At 38.7% G+C, this 16,509-nt stretch overlaps 2 protein-coding genes across 4 annotated transcripts; both read right to left on the bottom strand.

Moving 5' to 3' along the window:
• Positions 1–2,000: 2,000 nt before the first annotated feature.
• LOC122874555 (glucoside xylosyltransferase 1-like) lies at positions 2,001–10,716 on the bottom strand. Of its 2 annotated transcripts, XM_044192580.1 has the most exons (8): positions 10,354–10,696; positions 9,662–9,754; positions 8,549–8,732; positions 8,046–8,177; positions 7,703–7,954; positions 6,869–6,992; positions 6,486–6,658; positions 2,001–3,283 (listed from the first exon to the last, which is right to left on the bottom strand). In XM_044192580.1, exons 1-8 carry the CDS (start codon positions 10,569–10,571, stop codon positions 3,089–3,091), a joined length of 1,371 nt encoding a protein of 456 aa, XP_044048515.1. In that variant the 5' UTR covers positions 10,572–10,696; the 3' UTR covers positions 2,001–3,088. The 2 variants fall into 2 exon arrangements, with proteins under 2 accessions (XP_044048515.1, XP_044048517.1); XM_044192582.1 differs by lacking the exon at positions 9,662–9,754 and having other exon boundaries at positions 10,354–10,716.
• Positions 10,717–11,586: 870 nt separating this feature from the next.
• Positions 11,587–15,850, bottom strand: LOC122874556 (YY1-associated factor 2-like). 2 transcript variants are annotated; one of them, XM_044192583.1, is made up of 4 exons: positions 15,670–15,835; positions 15,234–15,359; positions 12,705–12,857; positions 11,587–12,554 (listed from the first exon to the last, which is right to left on the bottom strand). In XM_044192583.1, the coding sequence occupies exons 1-4, from the start codon at positions 15,693–15,695 to the stop codon at positions 12,314–12,316; spliced, it is 546 nt and encodes a 181-aa protein (XP_044048518.1). In that variant the 5' UTR covers positions 15,696–15,835; the 3' UTR covers positions 11,587–12,313. The 2 variants fall into 2 exon arrangements, with proteins under 2 accessions (XP_044048518.1, XP_044048519.1); XM_044192584.1 differs by lacking the exon at positions 15,234–15,359 and having other exon boundaries at positions 15,670–15,850.
• Positions 15,851–16,509: the final 659 nt, after the last annotated feature.

The following is a 16,509-nucleotide window of genomic DNA, read 5'->3' as shown; positions in this document are numbered from 1 at the left end:
GAGTGAATATTAGACTTACATTCATCAGGTGGCTGGACAGTAATAGCTTATTTTGATGTTGTTCTGCCCCCTAGTGGCCACAGATTAACAATGCAGCTTTAATAAGTAGAGCAATAAAAAGTTTAAAACTGACTTGATAGACTAATCATTGTAAGAAACAGGGACATTTAGAGTAATCAGCTAAATGAGCAGAAGTTACTGGTCCTGCGGCTGGCAGAGGAACCCTAAACAATCCAAGTGTAAATCTGAAGTTCTTAATTTTTTATTATTATAATTTTTTTTCCATAAGAAGGAAAGTACACTACACAGATTTTGTATTTTAGGTTAATTTATTCCTTTTGATTTTGATTATTGCTCTGCAAATTGCAAATTTCAGAGTTTCTGGAGGAAAAAAACATTATTTCCTAGCTTGAATGCATCGTATACGACTTTGCTGTGTTATTTTGAAGTACACCACATTCCTAATGTCATCATATTTATATTTCAGTTATGGCAAGGGCGGTTTGGCTACAGGGTTAAGGAATATTATAGACTTCAATTATAATTAACAGATATATTACATATTCCTCTGCACATGTTGATGATGTAAGCTCCACACACTCAAGTAAAGAGGATGTTGATGACTTTGCACTGCCTAACATTGCATAATCCTTACTTTGTGACCCCTTTTGCTCTGTGTCGGGCCATTTGCCTCCGACTGTTTTAATTTATGCCTGGGCTTTAAATCGCTATTGAACATTACGGACGCAAAGTGGTGCAAGCAATAACATGAATAATCCATTGGCAGTTCCTGTTAGACTGAAAGAGAATGAGCCCTCAATCACCATTATACTCAGGGGGAGTGAAACCAGGCAGCAGCAGCATTAGCATTTCTCCCTAAAAACTGAATGTGCTTTGCATATTGAAGTTGTAAACATCTATCTTACTAAGGGTTCTGTAATCACTTCATGGGAGAAATAAACTGACCTCTAGTGTTTTTTGGGGTAGGGATTTTTTATATCCACACAGCAAAAAATATGCACTTGCTTAACCCCTTAAAAGATACTAAGTGGGAGTAGAAAAACTAGTACTTGGAGGTTCTCTATTAAAAATATAAACTACAGCTATGTTATAAGCCTTCCTTATAGCCTGTAGCATATCACCCAACCCTGAGGAGGAGTAATTTGCGCTAAGGTTTGGAGTGATCTACCAGTTTGACCATAACTTTTACCAACGAAATCAACAAAATCCTCAACTCTGATATTGCTCATTAGCTTACAATGCAATACAACCATTTATTACCGAATATGCAAATCTTTTAGATTCACTGCTGTGCTGGGTTGCTACTGGCTTCACATCATAAAATTGAGCTTTAGATGTAACTTGTAAAACTTGAGAAGGGATAATTCTTTCTTAAAATACAGAAAATGTTTTCCTCCACTCACTGCACACTTTGTAATTTCTTGGCAAGAAAAATTGATATATCGAACAGCTTCTTAGAACAGAAACCATTTTAAATTCATCATGCAGCTCTATTGCCTATTCCATGCACGTCTGTCAATCTGTCTGTGAAATGAAGAGCCAGAGGCTACTGACCCAGACACATCAGCTCCTTTTTGGCCATCTAACAACACTTTCTGAAGTCTTCACACTCACACATTAATTTCCTATTTTCAGCTTGCTGCTGCCTTCTAGGACATGGCTCATGCTCGGTCTTTGTGTGGAGTGAGTGGGCACAAAGTACAGTTTATGCAAAGTGGTTATGATGGCTGATGCAAAAGACTTAATGAGAATACAAAATAAAATGTAAGAAACTAAGAACCAAGCATTCCAAATTAAACCTTAAGGAATTTCAGTCAAATAAATTCATTACACCAGAATTAATTTGCCTTATTACAAACACTCAATTGTAATTCCTTCAATTTTTGGCAATAGTTTTAGGGGTTCTCGTAATATAAAGTGTATTTGCAGTTTGAAATACTGTAGATTTACTTTTAAAGTAACAAAAAGGAAATTCCAAACCATATCAAGTACTTTATGAGCTGTATCACATTTAAAATGCTGTGACTTTTTACAATTCAACCTTACCGCAAGCATATGTATTTTAGAGACTACATACGGCATCATAGGCACCATTAGAAATGCGTTGTAATAAAATATTTATTTCCTATTCATTTGATATATATTTAAATGTCTGTGCTTGCTTTTCAGTAAAACATTAAAGTCACAGATATGATTTTGTTATTACAATCCTCAGTTTCTCAAATCAATAGTACAAATTGTTGTTAAACCTGTCTGGGAGCAGATTAAATGATGCTGGCTTGATTGAAAACTAACTGCTCTCTGTGACAGTCATGACAAGTTCCAGTTATAGGAAAACAAGTTGGCAAAGTTACTGAAATTGGTTAAATGCTAATACAATGTACAGTAAACGATGCTTTGAAAACTCCCATACCAGAGTATATGAAATGATAGCCTAATGTTAATATTTTAAAAAGGTAGACACCAAAAGTGCTTCATGTAAATACTGATCAGATTCTATAAGTTTAAAGTATTGAGTATTTGTTTCAGTCAATAAAAACATGAAGAGAATTCATGTGTAACTAACAAGTACCTGAAAATAACGACAACCCTTTGATAATATACATGTATGTAAAATTATATTAAAACTCTAATAAAATACTCTCGATAAGAACAGCGTATTTAAGTAACCTGCTGTGTTTCTTTTCCCCCAAAGACCTTAGACAATCGTACAAAGTGATTGTAGATTCTTTCCCAAAATAAAAAAATAATACAACCTGATTGTCTGGAATAGTCCAAAATATCTACAGGGCAAAGTGGATTCGGTGCATTTCCCACCATGGTGAAAAAGCGTTTGTGACCTAGTTGTGTGTTCATTGGACAGATACTGTATGTACAAACATTGGCTTCACTTAAAACTAAAAGATAACCTGTTCCACAGATTATCCTACCCCATTTCCACAGTTTTGATATGCAGTTTGTAAACAGATGATGGTTCAGTGTTGACCTGAGTCTGTTTGTCATCCAGCTCATTGTCTCCACAGGTGTGCTTGAATCCAAGTCTCTTCTTCCAGAGAGAACTTAGACACTAATCATGAATGATATTAGCGTGCTGTCCTGAATATCTTCTCTGCGTGACATCTTGTTGAACAGACATGATGCCCTGTTTTAACTTCTTCGTAAACAGGTGACTGGCTCTTCCACAGTAGGTATTTGTGGTGGTCTGCAGTGACTCTTCCAGTGGCTGAAGCAGTGAGGTCTCCATGTTTTCACCAAACTGGTACTGTGATGAAGAGAAAAATGTGAAGGTATTATATTTCTGATTTCAGAATAAAGATCAGTTTTATTACAGCTTCGTACATCCACGGTCATGTCTCTGGTGGCTGCACCCGCTTTAATTTCAGCTGTTGTCCTGCTCCTGACATTACTCAAGAAAGACTGAAAACATGCTTTTTAAAAAAACAAACAAAGCAGAATTGTGTGTTTTTACACCTGTTGCCTCCTGTGACAGCCACGAGGGCACAATAAAAACTGCATTCAAATAACACGAATTAAGTGCCACATTTATCACCGTCAGTTCAAGGCAACATTCTGCATTTGATTCATATCTGTCAATTCAGAGTGTGTTTGGATGATGAATTTCTATTACCACAACTATACAAGAACGGGCTCAGTAAGCCGTGACAGTATTGGTGAAAGCTACAGCAGCAGCATTCCAGATATGCTTCATTATTGTATGCTTTTGTGCAGATAAAACTTCCTGCTCTTCAGCAAGTTAATATTAGCAGCCAAGTTTTTGTCACGTACAGTATGTAAATAAGGTGCGTACAGTATGTAATGCATTGTTTTTATATTGAGGTACACCATTCTTTTACTGCTTGAGTAAATAAGAAGAAATCACTATTTTACAGCATCTCACTTGACTCCAGTTTGACCAGGCATTAGGTTATTCAAAGCACACTCTCTTTATTATCTCTCATATACTGGAGCAGGCAATAAAGCACCATTAACAGCCTCCTATCGATTTTTATGTGGATGCTGCTGGTGCGTTGTCCACACAGCCATCATGATGTCTCAAACTAGCATCAGCACTAAAAATTTTACAACTCTTCTGTGGGCTTGGCTGGGTAATGGTAGTGCCCTTTATTGCAAGCTCCTCTGCCGGCTGGGAGAGCCTGCCTTGGGAGCCGGGCTGACTCAGGAGCTCTTGGTGGGATGAAAATGAGAGTTTCCTCCAGAATTGCCTGCTCCAGGCTTTAGGATGCTGTCCTCAAAGGACTGAGTGGGAACAAAGTGGGAGGGGGCCTGAGGAGCTGGAGCAACAGGAAGCGCTGATAAAAGCTTCAGCAAAATATAGCTTATAACAACAAAGGATCTTCAGTTAGACCAGGCTCTTTTGTACTATGAAGACCTGTATCTTACATTTATCTACTTAATACAGGACATGTATTATGCTTACTAATGACAAACCGCAGCACCCCTCCACCTCCTAAAATCAGATGGAGTCTGGTACGTGCTGTCTTGGATGCTGTATGCATGTTTGTGCTGTCTGGGAGACTGATGGAGGCATGAGGGCCGAGTGCCCCATAATGAAGCCTCCTCGTTTACCTAATGGCTGAGAACATTGTCCGCACTGATAGTGGCCAGGCTGAGCCCTGTGGCGGTAATGGATGGAGACCAGCTAATGAAGCTTCCCTTGCTCCCCCAATTGCTGCCTGCATGTTGACCGGTGTGCTGAAATCAAGAAGAGCAGATTGAAGGCGAGCCGCCAGCGCAGCAGTGAGAGAGCTCTCCGGCTTACTTGCTTGCTCACTGATGATGGATGTGTAGTGGACTTTTAAGCTCTGAAAGCTCAAAACGCATTTAGAGTAAATTGACAGATGTCATACTTTTTTAATCCAAGTTCTGTCTTCATTTTCAAGTGCCAGCGATGCACTGGCAGAGCTCTATAGGGTGTCATACCAACTTAAGGATGCTACAATTCTGAAAATATTTAGATTTTACAGAAGGCGTAAAGAGACAGCCAGACCTCACCAGCTGTTCCAACAAAGTGAAATCAGGCCTACACAGAAATCCAAGAAGCGGATATGAAAGGATGAGGGTGGTGATTCTATATTTTTCTTGTTAACAAATCCAATGAAAAAAACAAAACCAACAATGAATTGCTACTATTCTAAGTATTATCTGTGTCCCAATTCTGATATAACTTATTCCTCTGTGCTATATAGACCTCCATTGTTGTCAGTGAGTCACACAGTTGCACTGGCTGACATGTTTCTTCGTTACAATAACCACGGGCACTGTAGTGTATTTTGAGCCAGTCGCACAGACACCGTCCTGCTACTGTAAATACTAACTAGAGCACCAAATTGGCAGCAGATAATAGTCCAACAAATACACTATTTACTCCTGCTTCAGTAATATTTGCTAAAAGCTACACTGCCCAGGTGCTTTTTAGTCTTTTTAAAAAATTAAAGTATTTATTCATGGCCTGTTTTTAAAGAGGAAGTAGGAAGGAATGGACAGACAGGCTGGAGAAGTTAGAAAGTATTGAGAGACAGACAGACTAGCACATTGTTGGTTTTGGTCTTTTCATGGGATTTGTGGACAATAACAAAAACAGCCTTATCCTTTAAGTAAGCATGTATGTTTTCTTTTAATTGTAACTTTATTATATTGGAAAGCAGTCTTATTCAGTAATAAACATGGACAGAATAAGCCTAAAAATTCAGTTTTTAAATAAATTTATTTTTGTCAAATGACTCTTGGTCATGGTGGCATTGACTGTGTTAGAATAATCTAAAGTTGGCCTACCAGTAATGATACTGAAATCCAGACTTCTTTGACGTGGTCTATTTTGACACTCCAGAATTAGTAATGTACCCACAGAAATGTTAGAATGACTGCCTTTTATAATTTATATAATTTTGAGGTGCATCAACTCTGCAAAAAAATATGAATTTTAGCATTTTAGTTGACAGCATCTCAAGGAACCATTCCTGTGGTTGAAGCAGGGTGGGGCTGATTTGTCTGGTTTGTGAGAGTTAAGACAGGATGACGGAAATGTTTAACAGGCTATTGATTTAGCACTGGTGGACGAAAGCATCCATAAGAGAAAAGCAATGGCCTGGAGTGCCTATTGATAATGTAATGACTAGTAAATGTTTCTCCAGATAGTCTGGTCTACCTACACAACTGCCCTCTGAAACAGAGGCACCAGAAAGAAAGTCTATAAAATCACTCCTCACTAGAATAAACAAAGCCTTTGAAACATTACTTCACGTTACATTAAGTTTTCCAGTTGGCTGTGTCTGGCATACTCTTAACAAAAACTTTTGGAAGAATAAATATACTCAATTCTATTTAGAGCATTTTGCAAGGCATGGTGATTGTTTACAAATAAGTCCCTTTGAGTAAAGTTTTTTTTATTTTACTCTAGGGGCTCAGAGAAACCACAGATTTCTGGTTAGAGAGGCTGTCTCTACCTTTTGGATGGCCTCGTAGACAGCTCGAAACGCTGGCTGCTTGTCATCATGGTAAACTCCCCTGTTACCATGGAGAATGAAGACACCTTCTTGTTCAGCCTGTTGACAGTTGCTGCCATAGATACAGTGGTCTGGACGGTAGTTCCACTGGCAGGGGAACACATATATGCTTTCTGTAACACAGACAGAGACATGATTGGGTTGATGAGGATTATAAATAACTGGGTTAATTCAATAAGGTACAAACCCTCAAATATTTGTTTATTTGATGGTAAATGTCTAAACCAAGAAATGTCTTTAGTGAAGCCTCGTTTGTGTCCTGGACTAACGTCATTCATGATTAAAAATAATTCTGTGTATGTGGTCAGGGTTAGAGCACAAACCTGGGTTATGGTGAAATATGATATTGAGAAGGTCCTGGTCACCCCAGGTGATATTGAGTTTATACTTCTGGAGAAGGGGCATCAGAATTTCCTCCCACTTCAGTGCAACTGTTGTCATGTCATTCTAGAGGGAAAAATAAAACAATCAGGGGACATTCATATTGCACATCAGGAAACCATACACCTGCAATTCTGGAAAATTAATCCCTTTGCCAACACTTCACTTCAACTTAAACTGTTTTCTCTCTCTCAAGCGAGTACACTCGGTTTAGAAAGGAATTACAAGAGTGACCTCAGCTGGCCAATCTTGGTAGTACAGCTACGCCTGCTTCAGTATTCGCAACTATTTTTTCAGTGTCTAAATTTCACAGAAATCTAGATGTTTCAATCATTAACCGAATGTAAAAATGTTGATGTTTAATATGACTGGATAACATGAGATCATATTACTCCACAGATGAGGATAATTCTTTACAACAAATATCCAAAGTTGTTAACTGACACAGCCTACAGCCATTGACATGGCCCACATTAAATATGTAGTTATGGTTGCATCAACACTGAGCCACACTTTTCTCATAAACATTCAGACCTGGACATAATACAATTCCTTTTTTACATTTTAGATGTGTTTGGTACTCTTTGCCTTCATACAGTAGGTGAGCACTTATCCATATTCTGTATTTTAATATGATAATAGCTATCATGACACATTGGTATATTAAATTGGGAAGATAAAGTACAAATTTTAGCACATAGCAACAGCTGAAAGTGGTTAACATTCTGCAAAAAAACTACACAAGAAAAAGAAAAGAAAATCTGCCTGCACATTACCTTAAAATATTTATCCCTGAGGCGCGTCATGTTCATGAGCATGACCCCTGAGTTTATGCCTGTCTTGCCATAATAAGGGTGGCGAGCAAAACGGTTGTACCAGCCGATGCGTGGCTCCTCATGCTCCGGAGCCATGGCAGCTAAGTGGCTCGAATTGAAATGAGAAAGGAGGGCCCAGATGTCCTCTACCGGCTGCAGAAAAAGGATATCTGTGTCCACATAGAGCAAAGAATCCACCTCCTTTAGGATCAGCTGGAAAACAGACCACAAAAAACGTATGAGCACATTTTGCAAATGTGTAATTGTTACAAGTGATATATATGAAGGATGACTCTACACCTACTGGCAGGAAGAGCCTCTGAGAGGCACATGGTTTGAAGAGTTTCTTCCACTCCTTCGCATTCTCCTTGGGAAATGTGATGGGGTAGATGGTGAAGTTAAACTTGGTCTGAACTGTCCTGGGCCAGGAGTCCAGCTTTAAGAAAAGATAAGCACAAACAAAAACTGTACCTCAACAATATCCACATGTAAGATTTTATCATAAGTTGTTCTTTCATAAATGATGCACCTCAGCCTTTTGGCCAAAAAGTGACAACTGTATATATAAAAAGAAAGCTTTACTGTAGAAAAACTCATGCATGCAGACTGTTTCTCAAACATGCCTGGAGTCTGCGCAATGGTCGCAATAATGCCTTCTTAATGTGATTCTGTATAAGCCAGTTGACAAATGGCATAGGAAATCATTTACACAGATTTAGTCATAACTGGTTTTAAGATACTGCGTATACCCAGAAAATTAAAACACAACTACATGAAAGTTCTGTTGTTGTTGGGGAAGACACTCACAGCATTTCTGAAGCTGTCATGAAGATCATCCTCAGCAAAGATGTAAAAGTGCAGAGGCTTTTTGCTGAGGATTAGAGCAGACTTCAGCATGGTGAGAGTCTCCTCTAGCCTGGAGCCACAGGCCACCACAGCCAGGTGGCTTCTCTCATCACTACGTTCCTTGACTGCAGAGACTGACCTCTCTCTAAGAGTCAAGACAAAGTAAAATGAATAAGTAATCAACCTCGGCTTCTATTCTTACAACAGCATGGATACACTGACAGTTGCAGGAGAGAATAAAGTACTGAAGATATCAGCAGGCCCAGCAGACCAGTACTCAGCCCTGTAGGGTTGGAACTATCATTGGGTTTAATGAAAGGATGTAGAACAGGACTCATGTGTTGTGCTGCCTCCAAGCGCTCCTTGTAAACTACTACTTTCAAGTTTGGAAATCATGAATGTAACTTCACACATTTCAAAGACCACTTTGCCCATTTTCAATCATATCTCTGTATACATGTCATAGTATGGCAAGCCAACATACACGATTATAATTAAATAGTTATGTTAATTTTGAACAAGGCTCCAGCTATCCCTCAAATTTGCATCTGATGATACCAGCACAAGACTCAAGAAAACCCCAAGACCTCTATTATCACTTTCTGCCAACATGTAGACTTTTAATGAAGAAAAACTAAAGCTACTACTCTGCCAATGACTAGTAATGCAGCCATTGGCATGAAGGATTAGAGATGATAAAAAAAAAAAAGAGTCTGTTGATAAGATACTGGCATGTTTAATAGTGTACTTGTCATATATTGACATTCACATGAATGTCAATATATGACAAGTAAAACAGATTTATGGTTCAAATGTAATGTAGAAGAAACTTTTTTCACCAAATTACTGAACTCAAAGTGTTGTTGTGAGCATGTTTGACTCCTGAGAATTACTTATACTACTACTAAAACTCAAGAGTAGTCACAAGGTACACTGTGAGTGCAGCAATATGCCCAGCATTTACTCTGAACTGTGGGCCTATTAAGTAAGTTAGGTGAAAGTTGTAAGTTGAAGTCTATTGATTATTAAAGAACACTGGTATCTTTTTATAGAGATGCACAAAATAAGTCATACCTAAGAGATGATTCCAATAAGCAGTTCACTCCACAAACATCAGCAGGCAGTCTCCAATATGGATTCCAGTAAGAGACTGACAGTGATTTACACCTGACAGAATGAAAACATGATCTTTTGGATCCTCAACGTTAAATTCATCTCTTGAACATCAGAACAATGCTAACGTTATATGTTTTGGGATTAGATCTGTCCTGAACTGCCTCCTAGAGTTAGTTGTTTAACAGGTGTCGGTCCTTTAAATCCAGCCAAAAGCTCACGAGGCACAGAATTAGTTAGCACTAACGTTAATCAATGATCTAGCTAACAGGTGGTAGCTATTAGATTTGTACAAGATAGCGTTAGCAATTTTGAACACATAACGTTATAGACTGTGGGTGCAAAACAGCACAATTAATACTTTGAATATATATTTCAACTTATCCAGCTAAAGTGAATTACTATCACCTCGGTAGCTAACATAAACTAGGTTTTAGCTAACGTTACGACATTGATGTGCCGTTAACGTTTGCTTGTTAACGTTAGCTGTAGCGGGTAAACGGCAACATTATTATTTTGGTCTAACGGCCACGCTAACTTTATAGCAACTGCAAATGTTTCAAGAGCTAACTTAACTACTAGCATTAAGTTACTAATGTGCTCAGTTGTGAAATGAAATTAACGCTAGGTGACGGATTAGCTAGCTAAGATACCTGTCAAACCCTTGTTCACGGTCTCGAAGGCCTGCCAGTCCTGGCCTTTTCCTGAGACGGTGCCCGGTGTCATGGCCGCTCCTGTCGGGTATCCCCTGCTCTATCAGGTTCCATGCGTCTCTGTCCTCCAATGTGGAGACTAGTTGATTGAACACATACAACAGTGAAAAAATAGTGAAAACCATGCACAGGAGAAATGCGTGAAGATAGCATCGCATTTTGCGTTTAAAATTTAAAGCGCTAACGGAACATTTTGTTGATCTTTGCTACCATCTGATGCACTACCAGCTAGCTAATCTCTCTCATAAATCAAGTCAAAAGGTAAGCCGAAGATCACAGTTGGTGTTTACCGTTCTCCGCCCCTCCCACTTCTGTTACACGCGTGTTTCGTTTTATCAACCACGTGTCAGTACAGCGTGTGTGTACGGTTGACAGCTACATTTTTAGATTCGTAAACTACAGCCAAGTAGCTACCAACGACTCGAAGCTCGATGCATAAGTACATGGCGTGTGGTAGCTGAAAATGAGGCTTGTGGAAGTGGTGTGAATACTGACTACAGCAACCAGACACTGGATGCAAGATCTCAAAACTCGTGACGACTACAACAATGTAATAATCTATATAACTTTTTGTATCCTTCTTCCCGTCTGATTTTTCACTTATTTTTTCACAGAACATTAAAAATGACGCCCTTTTATGCAGTGGTGGAACATCTTCATTCAGTCAAAGTACTCACAATGTAAAGATACCCTGCCACAAGTACATGCAAGTAAAAGCACAGAAATAGTATCAGCAAGATATACTTCAAGTATCAAAAGTATCACTGGATTATAATTATTGATGTGTAAGCAGCATTTTAAGTTTGTAGCTGCTGGGTTGTTTAATCTATAACAATGATCACGTGTTGTTTGTAAAATCTATGTAAGGAACATGGTGAAGAGTAAAAACACACACACACACACATACAGTATAGTGAAGTGCGTGCACTTCATTAAACTGGCTACACAAGTTAAATACCAAGTCTATTGCCTTTTCACGTGTTGTCTTTATGGAACATATCAAGTCATGATGTGAAAAACGGTAAACAAATTCAAAAATACAATCCACTAACTATGGAAATGCTAAAGCAAATCATTGAAGAAAATCGTTTTGTTCCAACAAAGCAACTTTTAAGAAATCCATGTGTCTTACAGTGTTCCTGATTATAATGAAAAATTAAAAACAAAAACATATCCATGTATCTACAACTTTTTTTATTTAACATTATTTTACAATATAAACCATTCTATAGATTAAAACATGCTTAACTCTACCAAGTGAAGGAGAAGCATACTTAGAATAATTATTTCATATTTTTACTCAAATTTTAGACAGTAAAACAATTAATGGCATCCAATGGCATTAAATGAGACCTGGGTAAGGCCAGTAACCAACAGTGTTATGATTTACTGATAAAGTGGAAATTATGCAAAAAATGTTAACATGAATAACATAGGATGCCATTAAGTGCAAATAATGATAACAAAATTCAAGGATAAACTACAATTCTGAGATGACTTTTTCATATTTTCTTTCATAATGCATCATTTATACTGTGCAGCACCGACCACAGTGATGCTGATGTAACACTGTGGTGTTAAAACGCAAGTCACCACAACACGTGGCACAGTTCCACAGACATCCGGGATTTAATGCTACAGTTCCTCTTTTCAGTTCATCATGATAGATGTTGCTGCGACAGTTCTTTGAATTGAGCAGCATACAGCACACGTCCTGACTCCTGAAATCTTTATCATCATGGGAAGGCAGTGAAAAATACAACCCCCGAATGGAAGTGAATGCTATCATATTGGCGTTTACAGTATTATTAAAAAAAACAAAAAAACGTGCATGTTGAAGTTTAATCTCTGGTTGAGGCTGTTGAGAGTGCAGAAGAACAGGTTGTGCTGACTGGGAAAGTTAGTGAGTCTCTCCATTAACCGACGAGCCTTCCCCGTGGGGCGAAGAGCATCTGGAGACGCCTCGTTCAGTGTTATCAGAGCTCGAGCCACTTTGACTGTGTTGGTCTGCTGAGGCAGCACTTGTTGAAGTGGACATGGGTTTAGCTTTCTCCTTAAAGTCTGTGATTATTACAGTCAAGTCTCCAACTGTGACCTCTAGATGCTGGGCGCTGCTCCGGTCTATGTTTTTTAACCTGGGCCTGGGGAAGAGACAAAAACACAAACAGGATCTGAAAACTGCTTGAAGGATTCTAAATATTTCAGTGGTGGCAAAGCCCAGCAACAATATCAAAGACCACTGAATATGATGAGCTATTCTGCTATTTCCTTTGAAAAGATGAATTCAATACCTCATCTTTTTATAGTTTTTCTTTTTCAGTGTTGGTTCTTTATCACTCTTGTCTTTCTCTGATTTTTCTTTCTTCTCCTTTTTGGGGTGTGTGGGTGGTGCAAACTGCTGATTTACTTGCTGTGCAACCAGCTGAGAAACAGGCCTTGGTTTTCTGAAAGAGACAAAAACAGTTATTGGCCTTACAGTTACATTTATATCACTGATGCTGTAACTAGGGTGGGCCTGTGGGCTTGCACTGCTGAGCTGTGTAACCTTTCAAGACCACCAGGAGGAGCAGGAAGCTTACAACAATCATTTAAAATGGAAATTCCTGGCTGAATCCTAAATCTCCAAAACTCGCTAAAACATTGACAAAAAGTGAAAGGATAACAATTTTTCAAGACAGTAGTCAGGTGCCCATATATACACATTGAAACAGGGTTTGTTTCCTGTAATTGTTCCTCATGGCCGATCCCTTCCTAATGTGATTTGATGGGGAAGTGATGGAGGACAAAATCCACAGTCCTCCTTCTGTGTAAAAATACATTGTATACAAGTTTCCTGAAGTTAATATGAGGCTTTACCAGTCTGAGTTTGTCAAATCAAGTGGGTATCTTCCAATGTCACAGTCTTTTAAGTATAAACTGCCATCCTTCTGTTTCTCCTTGATGAGCTGAGGGAATTTCACACTGAAAAAGGACAGTAACTTTGGAAGATACCCACTTGATTTAATTAACTCATACTGCTGAAGCCTCATATTAACTTCAGATAAACTTCGGAATGTATTTTTGCAGAACTAGAACTGTGGATTTTGTCCCCCATCTCTGTGACGCGCATAAAGAAGAGCTCTCTTCCCAGCCAGTATGAACAAGAGAAATGATTACAGCGAGGAAACCTGTTTCGGTGTTCATTTGGGCACCTAACGACTACTTTTAAGACAGACAATTTGTAAGGCTTTCCTTTGAACTATGGTTACAACAGGTACTTAGGCATGTGCAAAAATGTCCTCTACATTCTGCCACCCCTGGCACTGTATTTAACAAGAACACTGATGATCTTGGCAGTTTGGGCCCAGCCTGTCAAAGTCCAGATTTCTTTTAATTTTTATAAATGGTATTGGTTGTGCTACAAAACTGTAAGCTCATACAACTCAAGCTTGCCACAATCTTTATGGAAAGTCCAACGTATAACATTACGGTACTGAACCTCTGTTTTCTTCTCCTACTTTCATCATTTAATTTTTCCAAGTTTCCTAATTTCATCTTTTCCAAGTTATTTTCTCCTTTTGTTTCAGGAGCAAAGAAATTGGTGAAAAGTGTCAGACTGACTCCCCTTAGTTTTTGGTTAGAAATGCTATCACCCCATCGGTGCTCTCCACAATCACAATTACAGTTCAGTGGATGTGCTGAAGTCTGTGCTAATTGTGCAGCCCCCCCCCCCATCCTGGCAGACTGGGAAAACAAAAAGTGATCAGGTCTGTGCAAAGTCTTTTCAGAAATCCACAACACCACTGTGCAGTTCAAACTGGCCAGGAAAGAGCATATAGAAGTATTTTGTGAAATTGTTCCCAGGAGATGCCTTCACAGACCTAACACTTTCCCACCAGCTAGCTGTGAGTTACCTTCCTGACTTCCAGCCATTAGTCTAATCAACTTCATACAGCCATATACATGTACCAGTATAAGCAATAATCACTCATATTATCTACCTGGTATGATATAGCCAATTAATTTTTAGTAAACATGTAGATGGGGTTACTCTCAGTTACATCGTTAGCTTAAGTACCCAAACATACACTCAGTTGCCAGTTCATTAGGTCCACCTAGCTAAAACTAATGCTGTCTAATTCAACAACCCTGCAATAAAACTCACCTTCAGTAATAACAGTTTTAGAGAGGTGCTGATTCAACTCTATGGTCATTTTAGAGGGTGTGGATTGTGATGTTGTTGACTGTATTGTGTTATACTGAGATGTGTTTCTAATATTCCGTCTACCCTACCCTCAATGATATAAATGGGGTGGGCAAGGTACTACAAAATTCTCAGTACAATACAATTTGGCAGCACAACAAACTACTGAGGTCAGGAATCTAAATTTCTACAACAACCGTCAATTTTTGAGGTGTATTTTCTGCATTTTTCACCCACATTAAGTTCAACATTTTCAAAGCCTTCTTCCAACTATCAGGAATAAAACTCTAATGGGGAAATGCTGAATCCTCTTATTTATTTTTGTTGCCATAGAAAAATTGGCAGATTCGCAGAGTTCCCAGACAAAATGAACATGAACATGAGAACATGACCTCAGTGGTAGATACGTCCATGACTACAAACTACAGTCTCCAAAATGTCCATAAAGTTCAATCACCAATCATCTAAAAACATTTTCCGCAAAAACTGAACATTAAACCCTTAATGAAGATAAGATTTATTACAGGGCTGTTGTAATAGATAGGTGATTTTTTTTTTTTTTAAATCCTGCAATTAACATTAACATAGTTCTGCAGTGCTTTGATCGTTAAAAATGACCAGCCACAGCTATTCTTACCGAGTTGACGTCCCCTTCCTGACATCACACATCAAGCACTTGAACGCCTCAGCGCTGTTCCTGAATGTGCACACGCTACAGTCCCAGTACCCATCGTCGGCGGAGGGCTTGGATTGCCGCTTTGGCCTTCAGACAAAAACAAAACAAAAACACTGTGATAACGGCGCATTCTCAATGAGCGCAATTAATTCAAGGAAACCCTGGTAGATAATGAATACCAGAACAGGAAAGACACGACTCTAAAAGATCTTTTCTGCTCAGAAGTCAGTCATTGAGGGAAAGGGAGCTTTCAGTTTACACGGGCAGTTGCCCCATATTAAACCAGCAGCCAGCCGCCATGAACACTTCAGTAAAGCAGCTCCATCCATTGACCGAGCTTTCTGTTCTCAAATGGCCCGATAAAGTCTTCATTCAAAGATACCAGCGACAGTTTTACCTTGTGGGGCTCTTCTTGTCTCCCATTTTAAGAAACTTCGACTGACGAGTTGAAAAGGATCAATGTTACAGGTGAAAAAACGCATTTAGCTGCTACTCAGCTGTCGTGGAAACTTGTGTCGAAGGACGCTCACGTGACACGGGTTCACCCAATCACTTTTAATGCAATCACAACAGAGACGGCAATAAATGTGACACAACACTGACGAAAGGCTCTTTGCAATTTTCTACACAATGGTATGAGGGAGTGAGTGAGTGCGCCCGTAGACAGGCTTTAAGGAGGACTGGGGAAGTGAAAATGTAACCAACATTTTTTTTTTTTTTAATAAATTTGCACTACAATTAATTACATTTTTGAGGTGGCAGGTACCTACAATAAAATTATCTCACACAGGGAAACTAAACTGTCACAGCAGCAAGAGGAAGTACAATAACAGATGCGTAGTATGGATAAGTAACGACAATATGAAGCAATAAACACCAAACTACGCAGTGTATATGGACGCAAATAACCACAAACAACGTGAGGAAATAATGAAGTTGCAATAAATAATTACAAACAAAAATGATACTTGAATGAATGGTACTTGTGTCTGCAGATAGTAAATGTTACTTTATACCTCTGCTCCTCTATATTTCAGAGGCAAATATTGCACTTGTAATTCCACTTCACTTATTCTACAGCTACAGATTTTACATAGCCAACCTATGATGAGTTTAGAAACTAGAATACATTGTTATTGATTATATTTCCCAACAGTATATAAATTGGTTAGAATTAGCTTCACATTGACAAGCTACAACATTAAAATGCTGCCACGACATGACTTATAATACTATC

The sequence above is a fragment of the Siniperca chuatsi genome, linkage group LG4 (assembly GCF_020085105.1).
Source record: "Siniperca chuatsi isolate FFG_IHB_CAS linkage group LG4, ASM2008510v1, whole genome shotgun sequence".
Classification (NCBI taxonomy): domain Eukaryota; kingdom Metazoa; phylum Chordata; class Actinopteri; order Centrarchiformes; family Sinipercidae; genus Siniperca; species Siniperca chuatsi.
The sequence above is the reverse complement of the archived record's forward strand: the minus strand, read 5'-3'. Positions and strand labels throughout refer to the sequence as shown.

Bases quoted from the DNA above. Each gene is read 5' to 3' on its own strand.
- LOC122874555 (XM_044192580.1), bottom strand. From the start codon at position 10,571: ATGCGATGCTATCTTCACGCATTTCTCCTGTGCATGGTTTTCACTATT. The intron at 8,178-8,548 runs GTGAGTGTCTTC...CTTTTCTTAAAG, and splicing joins ATGACAGCTTCAGAAATGCT to CTGGACTCCTGGCCCAGGAC. The intron at 7,955-8,045 runs GTAGGTGTAGAG...TCTGTTTTCCAG, and splicing joins CTCAGAGGCTCTTCCTGCCA to CTGATCCTAAAGGAGGTGGA.
- LOC122874556 (XM_044192583.1), bottom strand. From the start codon at position 15,695: ATGGGAGACAAGAAGAGCCCCACAAG. The intron at 15,360-15,669 runs GTAAAACTGTCG...TTTTGTCTGAAG, and splicing joins GACAAGAAGAGCCCCACAAG to GCCAAAGCGGCAATCCAAGC. The intron at 12,555-12,704 runs GTATTGAATTCA...TCTCTTCCCCAG, and splicing joins AAAAACTATAAAAAGATGAG to GCCCAGGTTAAAAAACATAG.